At 46.2% G+C, this 11,049-nt stretch overlaps 1 protein-coding gene across 4 annotated transcripts in view; it reads right to left on the bottom strand.

Moving 5' to 3' along the window:
• Positions 1-2,156: 2,156 nt before the first annotated feature.
• Positions 2,157-11,049, bottom strand: part of ARIH2 (ariadne RBR E3 ubiquitin protein ligase 2) — a 67,600-nt gene continuing 58,707 nt past the window's right edge. For 2 of the 4 annotated variants that reach the window (XM_012811931.2, XM_023519534.1), the window contains 5 exons: positions 9,472-9,623; positions 7,862-8,005; positions 6,798-6,866; positions 4,964-5,047; positions 4,258-4,735 (listed from right to left, as the gene is read on the bottom strand). In XM_012811931.2, the coding sequence (XP_012667385.1) occupies positions 4,664-4,735; positions 4,964-5,047; positions 6,798-6,866; positions 7,862-8,005; positions 9,472-9,623 (521 nt within the window). In that variant the 3' untranslated portion in view covers positions 4,258-4,663. Of the gene's footprint in view, positions 2,751-4,257; positions 4,736-4,963; positions 5,048-6,797; positions 6,867-7,861; positions 8,006-9,471; positions 9,624-11,049 lie in introns of those variants that run through there. The other 2 variants (XM_023519535.1, XM_023519536.1) reach the window with 2 other exon arrangements.

Genomic DNA, 11,049 nt, shown 5'->3' with positions numbered 1-11,049 from the left:
CCTTCTGCCCCCAGCCTTGCTACTCCAGTAAAAAAATCACTAGTGATCTGGCTCAGTACCTGTAGCTCAGCAGCTAGAGAGCCAGCCACACACACAATGACAACTACAACCAAAGGAAAAAAAAAAGCTGGGCATTGTAGCAGGCGCCTGTAGTCCCAGCTACCTTGGAGGCTGAGGCAAGAAAATCACCTAAGCCCAAGAATTTGAGGTTGCTGTGAGCTATAACACCATGGCACTCTATCCAGGGTGCCAGATTGAGACTCTGTTTCCAAAAAAAAAAGAAATCACTTATGACCAATCCCTTCTATGTCCTCCATGGGCTAAAGGATCCTGGAAGGTACAGCTCATAAATCACTTCATACCACTGTATGCCAGATGCCAAGCATCAGGCTTAGCACGCCTGAAGTCTCAAAGAACTGTGGTCTCACCAGCACTGAACATGCTGCCCACAGCTCTCTGGAGATTTCAAATTATCTTAACCACCTACCATAGAAGTTCCTGTCACTCCTGACACCACAAATACAGAACCCTCAATCAGAACCCAAACCCCATTTCCTGTTCTTCACCCTTGGGATTAGATTCCAAACACTTCCAATTTCTGTCCTGAGTTTTTTGTTTTTTTTTGAGATAGAGTCTCACTATGTCACCCTTGGTAGAGTGCCGTAGCGTCATAGCTCACAACAACCTCAAATTCCTAGGCTCGGCTTGGCACCTGTGGCTCAAGCAGCTAAGGCACCAGCCACATACACCTGAGCTGGCAGGTTCAAATCCAGCCCAGGCCCACCAAACAACAACAGGTGCAACCAAAAAATAGCCAGGCATTGTGGTGGATGCCTGTAGTCCCAGCTACTTGGGAGGCTAAGGCAAGAGAATCGCTTAAGCCCAGGAGTTGGAGGTTGCTGTGAGCTGTGATGCCACAGCGCTCTACCTAGGGCAACAGCTTGAGGCTCTGTCTCAAAAACAAAACAAACAAACAAACTCCTGGGCTCAAACAGTTCTCTTTCTCAGCCTCCCAAGGAACTACAGGTGCCTGCCACAACGCCCAGCTATTTTTTTTGTTGCTGCATTGTCATTATTGTTTAGCTGGCCTGGGCTGGGTTTGAACCCGCCAGCCTTGGTGTATGTGGCTGGCACCGTAACCACTGTGCTACAGGTGCTGAGCCGGAGTTGTTTTTTGGTTTTTTTTTTTTTTTGAGACAGAGCCTCAAGCTGTCCCCCTGGGTAGAGTGCCGTGGCATTACAGCTCACAGCAACCTCCAACTCCTGGGCTCAAGCAAGTCTCCTGCCTCTGCCTCCCAAGTAGCTGGGACTACAGGCGCCCACCACAATGCCCGGCTATTTTTTGGTTGCAGCCGTCATTGTTGTCTGGCGGGCCTGGGCTGGGGATTCGAACCCGCCACCTTAGGTGTACGTGGCTGGCGCCTTAGCTGGTTGAGCTATAGGCGCCGAGCCTTGTTTCTTTTTTTTAAACAGACAGAGTGTCACTGTGTCACTCTGGGTAGAGTGCTGTGGAGTCATAGCTCACAGCAACCTCCAATTCTTGGGCTTAGGCAATTCTCTTGCCTCAGCCTCCCAAACAGCTGGGACTACAGGTGCCTGCCACAACACCTGGCTATTTTTGTTGTTGTTGCAGTTTGCCTGGGACCAGGTTTGAACCCGCCACCCTTGGTACTTGGGGCCGGCGCCCTACTCACTGAACCACAGGCGCCGCCCCTGAGATGTTTTTTGATAATCCTTAGGGCCTCTGTGAAGCCACAATTCTACTTGCCATACTTCACAATCCTATGCTCCAACATGTGCTTTGGAGGGACCCAAAGATATTCTGAATGGGAGGCTTGGGGCATTTGTATCAGTGCCCTCCCATTATCCTAGAATCTGTCTGTGGAGGATAATGATTCAATCTGTACCCAGGGAGGGGAGAAGAGCTATAATTGCAAGGATATTCCTCTTTTCCCATAGGGACCACTTACAGGTATCCTCTCCCCAATGGCCAGAAAGAAAAAAAGGCAGAGCTGAGTCTGGCTGGTGGGACCTTCACAGCCCTTGAGAGGAAAGGGCCAATGATAGAAAGGCTCATCTGGTATTCAATGGCTAGATACCCCTGGGGCTCAGGAGGCTACTTGGACCCTTTGAAGAAAGACTCTACACACACTTTAATAATCAGAAAACTTACAGTTTATTCTGAATAAACTACTCAACTTTGAGCAGATGACATTGGCTCAATTTTTTCTTTGAAGAAAAACAAAGAGATACGGTGAATTTGTGAAAATACTGTCTTCTTTTCTCTTCTATCCTTTGTAGGGCAGAAAAATTCTGCCTGACCTTTTCCATCTTCCTGATAATGTTAACAAAGGACAGCTGCTGGAGGCACAAAAGGAAGCTCTCCACAGATCAAGAGCTATAGGCCAAAGCCTGGGTACAGAAACCCTTGCAGCTCTGGAGAACATGGCCACAACTGGACGCAAGTATAGAGTCTAACAGCTATGCAGTCAAAAAAATGCCCAGGGTGTGACTTAGGTTGCAGAGCTGAAACTTAGATCCTATGCCATGGGGATGGCACAGAAAGGTCTTGATGGAAAGATGAAGGCTCCAGATCCCAGGACTCCGCTATGCCAACACAGCATTCATACCTCAGCTGGGTCCTATGGCAGGTACTCTTCTCCACTATTAACTCCCTGTTGTTCCATTCCGGATTCTTCACTACACTCCTAATTTGTTCTCCCAATACATCCCTCAGTCTCTCTCCCTTGCTGGGGACAAAAGGAAGAGACAAAACCTGAGGGGGGAGAAAGGGAAAGGGAATCCACAACCAACCGTATACGGCATGACCCCCCAAATCACATCTGTCCTCTGTCAAGAATGATTCTACTGCTAACATGGTACCTGGGAAATTGCTGACTGGAGGTGAAATATATGAAATATCAAAGAATTTCCACCACAATATTCACAGATCTCCCTACCAGCTCTCCCAGGAGGTCAAAGAGGCCTGGGACAGCATAGACAGCCTGCCTCATAGCAGAAGCAATGAAAAGCCACAGAAACCCCAGAGATCACAGATCTAACTTTTTGAAGGCCCACAGGACCAGGTTAAGGACAGACAGGACACCAGGCAAACCACCTGCTCCCTTGCACTTGATTGTGCAAAAGCTGGTCCATTCCTTTGGCCAGCCCCTGCCAATATAGCATACAGGAGCTAGGGACATAAACCAAGGACTCTCCTGGTCTGAGACTCCCAGACCCTAGAGGAGGTCTCCTTTGACAGCCAGAACCAGGCAAGGGGGAACACACCCTAGCCCCAGAGCAGCCACTGGACATGTTACAGGTAACATGAAAATAAATTGTGCAAACCTGGCCCCTGAGGCAGGAAGGCCAGTGCCCTCAGGAGGGCCATGCTGAACTCTGACTCTGATGTTCACCCAGGGGAATACAGCAAGACAGCATCAAGTACAGCTGCATGTGACCTAGGCCAGTTACACTACTTGAATACTGTCATAAAAGAAGGGATGAAAGTAAAGCAAATTTATTTTGGGGGAAGTTGCCTTCAAAAGTAGACTTCTATCGGCTTAGCGCCTGTAGCTCAAGTGGGTAGGATGCCAGCCACATACACTGGAGCTGATGGGTTTGAATCCAGCCTAGGCCTGTCAAACAATGACAACTACATCCAAAAAACAGCCGGGTGTTGTGGTGGAAGCCTATAGTCCCACCTAATTGGGAGGCTGAGGCAAGAGAATCCTTTAAGCCCAAGGGTTTGAGGTTGCTGTGAGCTGTGACGCCATGGTACTCTACCCAGGGTGACAGCTTGAGACTCTGTCTCAAAAAAAAAAAAAAAAAAAGTAGACCTCTATGTTTTTGGAGACAAAAGGAAATGCTATGCTAAACCTGCATCCCCTAGTCTATAGGGCCACAGCCCACCTTCATCTGCTATAGGCTCTGGCCTGAGTAGCCAGACCCAAGTACATCTCAAATTCAAGAATAAAGCCCACAGAAAAACAGTACCACCAGAGATGACAACCCTTGGCAAGAAAGCTCCTATCCTACACTACCTCCTTACTGCCAATGTAATGCAGGAGGCAAGATGTGAATCCTTATGCTCTTTATGTCTAGTGCACAGGCCAACTCAATTCTCTACCATCTGCCACCCACATTCTTCCCAGCTCTGGCCAAACATGTGAATCTGGGGCCCTCTTGAAGTACAGACATTCTGAGGTAGGGTGGATGGACAGCATGTATTACATTCTCAGTAAAATAGCTAGAGGGTAAAACACTCCAATGCCAATTTATTTTTTAAAAGGGCTCTTCGTTATCCTATGTTTTGCCTTTTTTTGTATAATTGTACAACCTTTGAAAATTACATAAGTTGTAATGATCTAACACTATTAATAGCCATTCAGAAAAAACTCTCCCTCCCTCCCAACAACCATCCAGGGGGAAACTGTAAGTCCTGAAAAGAGGCCAATTCAACATGGCCTTTACCCTGGTAGAAATGAAAAGTCAAAAGATGAGAAGAAAACAGAAATCAACTAAGGGGTGTTGCCAGTGTCTCTCAGGAGTGGGGCCCTGGCTGTTGCCTGGGGTGGTGAAAGGCAGAGCCTGCAGCATGCAGTATGGCTGCTGGGAGACCTTGCAGCCAAATCTTTCTCACCCCAGCACACCCATGTCCCAGCTAGGTGTCATGGAAATCCTTCAGTAGAGTTCTCCGCCGCTGTTCTGCTATGTGCATCTGGTTTTCCAAGTCCTGCAACAGGGAAAAAGGATAAGTGTTGGCACCACCCAGTCCCAGGAGCCAAAACTGGGATTACCCAAAGCCACACACACCCGTCAAGTGCTTCAAGGAGTCAAAAGCACTGCCCTTCCCACCCTTCTTAGCAGCAGTTTCCAATCAACATGCAAACCACCCTCTTAGCTATTATCCCAGTCTTCCCTTACCTACAATATAAGGTCCCAGAAGACAGCAGGCACTTACCCCTCTATCATAGCTGTCAGCACGTTCCACTTTCCATGAGAGATTTTCAATTTCAGCCTCCAGCTGAGCCTGCTGGTATTCAAACTGTATAGGTACAGCAGGAGAATCAAAAGGTAAGGGGGCTGTAACTGGGGCAGGGCCTATAGACCAAGGTAGGGGGTTGGGGAGCACACACAGCCCCTTAGGCTTACATAAGTACAGACAACCCTGATGCTGTTCTTAAAGAGCAGTGACATTTCCTATGCCCAGAGCCAGAATCCAAACAAAAGCCTACCCTAGGCTCGGTGCCTATAGCTAAGTGGACAGGACGCCAGCCACATATACCAGGGCTGGTGGTTTTGAACCCAGCCCAGGCCTGTCAAACAATGACAACTACAACAAAAAAACAGCCAGACATTGTGGTGGGTGCCTGTAGTCCCAGCTACTTGGGAGGCTGAGGCAAGATAATCACTCAAGCACAAGAGTTTGAGGTTGCTGTGAGCTGTGAGGCCATTGTACTCTACCAAGAGTGACATAGTAAAAATATTCAAACTTAAATATTTATTAATTATACATCTAAGGAGATATGGCTTTATGAACAAAAATGTTCTTCAATGTCCAAAAGAGCAAAAGCCAGAAACAACAAATGTCCCAAAATATGGTATAACATGATACATTTATGTAGCCATTTAAAAAATAGTATTTACCAGTCTGGTAAATTGTGACAGCTTTAACAATAAGCTGTTTTAAAGCAAAATGTTATACAAAACTTTGACTACATACATAATGTTAACTTTATAAGGCTGGTAAATGCTAATAGTGGTCATTTCTTTCTTTCTTTTTTTTTCTCAGAAACAGAGTCTTACTTTGTTGCCCTTGGTACAGTGCTGTGGTATCAAAAGGTAACAACCTCCAGCTCTTGGGCTTAGAAGATTCTCTTGCCTCAGCCTCCTGAGTAGCTGGGACTACAAGCGCCTGCCACAATGTCCGGCTATTTTTTGTTACAGTTGGCAAGGGCTGGGTTCAAACCCACCACCCTCTGTATTTGGGGCCGGTGCCTTACTCACTGAGCCACAGGCACCACCCAGTCATTTCTTATTGATGGAATTAAAGATGACACATGCTTTTCTATGTTTTCTAGCATTTAAAGAATAAACGTGAAGTACTTTATAATCTGTGAGAAACAACACATATCTAAGATGAAGAATTAAACAGGCCAGGCACGGTGGCTCATACCCACACTGTAATCCTAGCACTCTGAGAGGTAAAGGCAGGTAGATTACCTGTACTCATGGGTTCCAGACCAACCTGAGCCAAGAACCAAATCCTGTCTCTAAAAATAGCCAGGTGTTGTGGTAGGCACCTGTAGTCTCAGCTACTTGGGAGGCTGAGACAAGAGAATCAACTGAGACCAAGAGTTTGAGGTTTCTGTGAGCTATGACACCACGGCATGCTACTGAGGGCAACAAAATGAGACTTTGTCTCAAACAAACAAACAAACAAAAAAGAATTAAACAAAGGCATAAAAGCTAATTAAATTCAGGTACATGCATCTGAATATTCCCTAAAGTATGGGCATTGGGCTTCTAAGCACCATAAACCTTTTAGCCAATTATCCTTTAAATATGGTTTTTAAGGGCTTAGGTGTATCTGCTTCACTATTACAGAAAATGACAGCACCTGAGATCTATTTTGGAGCTGCCCAGAGTAAAAAGGGAACTTTGCAGTTAGACAGTTTTATTTTGATTTTGCCCCCCCCAATGACCAGGATGTGCTTCCTGCTCTCCTGCAAAGTGTCTAAGACATGGGGACCTTGGAAGCTAACAGGACACAGTGGAGGATTGCTTCGTCTTACCAGTTTCTTCCTGGGTCCAGACTCCATGTAGTATGCATATGGGTAGGTATATTGCAGAGTGTATCGACACTGCAATCGGAAAAAGAGAAGGTACTTGTGTCTGTGATTCTTTTTTGGTTGCAGTTTTCGGCCGGGGCCAGGTTTGAACCTACCACCTCTGGTATATGGGGCCGGCGCCCTACTCCTTGAGCCACAGGCACTGCCCTGTGTCTGTGATTGTAACCTACTTGTATCTCAGGTGGCTCTTAGAATTCTTAACTCCACTATGCAAATTAGCCTGGCTCTACAGGTATGGGCCTGAAAGAAATGAGGCCAAGCCTAAGAGGATGAACTACGGGGAGAAAAGGAGGGGAAGAAATAAGAAAACAAAAAATGGTTACAGAACAGCCACAGTTCCTTTCTGAAATGTGATTTATTACTAATAGCTAGCTGCCTAATGGCTTTTCCCTCTTGTGTAGGACATCAAAGTCCATACATCTATTTCAATGCTTGTCCAAAGACAACCTCCTATTTTCCTTTGAGTGACACATAGGTAGACTAAAAGGAGAGGAACACTCAAGTTTTTTCTGCAGTCAGAGGTAATGGAACATTATTTTTAGAAAGCTCCTAGCTGGGTGCAGAGGCTCATGCCTATAATCCTAGCATTCTGGGATGGCAAGGCGGATGGATTGCCTGAGCTTAGGAGTTCAAGACCAGCCTGAGCACCAGTGAGACCTTCATCTCTAAAAATAGGCAGGTGTTGTGGCAGGTGCCTACAGTTCCAGGTACTTGGGAGGCTGAGGCAAGAGAATTGCTTGTGCCCAAGAGTTTGAGGTTGCTGTGAGCTAAGATGCCATCACACTACTGAGGGCGACAAACTGAGACTCTGTCTCCAAAGAAAAAAAAAGGAAATCTCCTGAACATCCAGCAGTGGGCTGGGCCCTTGATGGACACAGCACAGGAAATGTAGACCAATAAGCAGAAGCATGCAAGACTGCATAGGGTGCTAAACACCCCCAACAGAGGTCTACACCTGACAGGGCCAGGCACTGGACTGGGCATTGGAAGAGTGAAGTGGTAGATACCTTGGCCAAGAGCTTGGCAGCATTCTGTAGGTACTGCCAGTCGATCCATGTCCCCAGGTTGTTCATGACCCTCTCCTGAATCTTCTCATGAATCCGCTGGTATGTCTGTGCCTCTAGTTGCAAGCTTTTGTTGTGATTTTCCCACTATGTGGTAGAAAAGAAAAAGAAAACTGTAAAAGTCCTAGGAAGGTGAAGCTATAGATGACTCTAACTTATGGGGACTGTGTGTACTTCAGAGTTCAGGGAAGGGGTCTTTACCAGTCCATACTTCTAATCTACCTGGAGCAGCTGTCTGCCAGATCACTCTTCCCCTCTGTGGCAATGGGACTCCAGCTCTAGGAACAAAGCCAGGCCCATGACGGTCTACTATGCTTACAGACCAAATGTGCTCTAGGGACTTCTAAAAGGTCTTCCTGAGAGGATTCTGTCTAAATCTTACTACTAAGATGGCACTGGATGGAAAAGACTATCTGATGCCCCATCAATCCAGCATTTAACCAAGGTCAATACCAGGTCCATCCCCATCAGCTGGGGTTGGCTGTCAGTCCCTGAGAATCCTACTCCGGCAAACCAAGTAAAGAGTTTTTGTGAAAAAAAAAAAAAAAAAAAGTTTTTGGGGTCAGGTGCAGTGCTTCACGCCTGTAATCCTAGCATTCTCGGAGGCCCAAGTGGGAGAATCCCTTGAGCTCAGGAGTTTAAGACCATCCTGGCTGCGTGCCTGTAGCTCAAGTGGCTAAGGAGCCAGCCACATACGCCAGAGCTGGAGGGTTTGAATCCAGCCTGGGCCTGCCAAACAACAATGACAACTACAACTAAAAAACAGCTGGGCATGGGCAGTGCCTGTGGCTCAGTGGGTAGGGCACTGGTCCTATATACCGAGGGTGGCGGGTTCGAACCTGGCCTGACAAAACTGCAACAAAAAAAAAGCCAGGCATTGTGGCGGGCGCCTATAGTCCCAGCTATTCGGGAGGCTGAGACAAGAGAATTGCCTAAGCCCAGGAGTTGGAGGTTGCTGTAAGTTGTGATGCCATTGCATGCTACCCAGGGCGACAGCTTGAGGCTCTATTTCAAAAAAAAAAAAAAAAAAAATCCTGAGAAAGAGCAAGACCCTGTCTGTACTAAAAATAGAAAAATTAACCAGGCAATGTGGCTGGCACCTATAGTCCCAGCTACTCGGGAGGCTGAGGAAGGAGGATCACTTCAGCCCAGGAGTTTGAGGTTGCTGTAAGCTAGACAGAAGCCATGGCACTCCAGCCTAGGGAAACAGAGTAAGACTATTTAAAAGAAAAAAAAGGGCAGTGCCTGTGGCTCAGAGAGTAGGGCGCCAGCCCCATATACCGAGGGTAGTGGGTTCAAACCCAGCCCCGGCTAAACTGCAACTGTGTAACAACAACAAAAAAATAGCCAGGCATTGTGGCCGGCGCCTGTAGTCCCAGCTACTTGGGAGGCTAAGGCAGGGAAATCACCTAAGCCCAAGAGCTGGAGGTTGCTGTGAGCTGTAATGCCACAGCACTCTACCCTGGGTGACAAAGTGAGACTCTGTCTCTTAAAAAAAAGAAGAAGCAGCAGTACATGTATACCTTGAAAGGGCAAGTGCAGAAGACACTTACCCTCTCAAAGTAGAATAAGTACTTTTTGAGAGCTTCCCTGGCCTGGGCTTGCTGGCTCTGGTTGACAATGTCAGGATTCTCCTTGTAACGGCTGCACTCATAGTACTCACTGCCATGAGTCTTCCAATCCCCTAGACACATCCAGCAGAAATCTGCACAAAACAGAAAAAGAGTCATTTACATCCACAAGACAACCCCACATTCCTCCAAGGTAAAGGCAAAGCAGTAGGATGGAAAGACCCTGATCCAGAGGAGTGACATGACCAGAAATTCCCAAGGGTGACTCTTTCCAAGAAGAATGTACACCTCTCAATCCTTATCATGTCCCACTGTCCCTGTTGATAAGAAAAACAGCCCGTAGACAGTCTCCATTCCATGAGCACATGTGTTTTGTGCCTTATTAATCCAACGCAAGCAGATGCTGACTGTTTAAAGACCACTGGTCTGCTGTGTCAATGCTACTACTATGAAAGGAAGAAATCTGTCCAACTTGGCCCGCTTGGTAAGAAGACACAGAACATAGCTAGGCGTTGTGGTGGGCGCCTATAGTCCTGCCTACTTGGGAGGCTGAGGCAAGAGAAGTGCTTAAGCCCAAGAGTTTGAGGTTGCTGTGAGCTGTGATGCCACAGCACTCCACCCAAGGTGACAGCTTGAGACTCTGTTTCATTAAAAAAAAAAAAGACACAGAACACCCATACAAATGCCATCCTGACTACCTCCCATACTCATATAACACTTGTCCTAGGAAGATTTTTATAGTTGAAGCTGTATTAAAGAGCAAATTTCTATAATACCTATAGCTACCCAATGATTCATCCTTATATTTACGATTGTGTTTTCACAGTAAGGAAGCCAAGAGAGAAAAATAAAAGATTCCTTTATGGATGCTGTATTATCCAAATTCCTGCAGTATGATGAAGAGAAGCCAACCAGTTTTGTTAGATGGATGATGGCCTATGGATGTTCTCTACTCCATGAGCACATGTGCTTGTACCTTAATATAATCCTGTCAATGCCACTATGAGAAGCAAAAACTTGTCAAAGTAAAACTAACCTGGTTGTCTAGAATACACAATATTGTGTTCTAATAATACCGTATTACACCTTCTACTTGGTCTATATATTCTACCTCTGCCAGAGATCCTGGCAGTGGTAAATCCTGTTTCCTAAGATTCACTCTCAAAAGCTCAATGACTTCTCAAAAGAGGCTCTTATCAAGTTTTAGGGAAGCCAAAGCCAAATCTAGAGACTCAGAAGTGGTTAAACTTTTCTCCTTCTGGAAGCCCTCATTTAATAGTGGCAATACTGCCTTTTTCTCAATGAACTAGGTGTGGTTGCTATTGTTTTAAATAATAATATACTCCTTAGGGATGCCCATACTAAGCAAGGGATGATAGTTAACTCTGTTTCTTAGGCTCCAGGAAAGTGGTGGGTAGTGGGGTATTTGCCATTCTTTAAACTTTGTGTCTTTTGCTTTGTTCTCAGTGTATGATACACTTCTCTCTCACTCAAACACATAAACAGTGGCGTAGTGTTGGGGCCCCATGGAGGAAATAGGCATATTTAAAAAAAAAAAAA

The sequence above is a fragment of the Otolemur garnettii genome, unplaced genomic scaffold (assembly GCF_000181295.1).
Source record: "Otolemur garnettii isolate 467f Iridium unplaced genomic scaffold, OtoGar3 scaffold00179, whole genome shotgun sequence".
Lineage (NCBI taxonomy): Eukaryota > Metazoa > Chordata > Mammalia > Primates > Galagidae > Otolemur > Otolemur garnettii.
The sequence above is the reverse complement of the archived record's forward strand: the minus strand, read 5'-3'. Positions and strand labels throughout refer to the sequence as shown.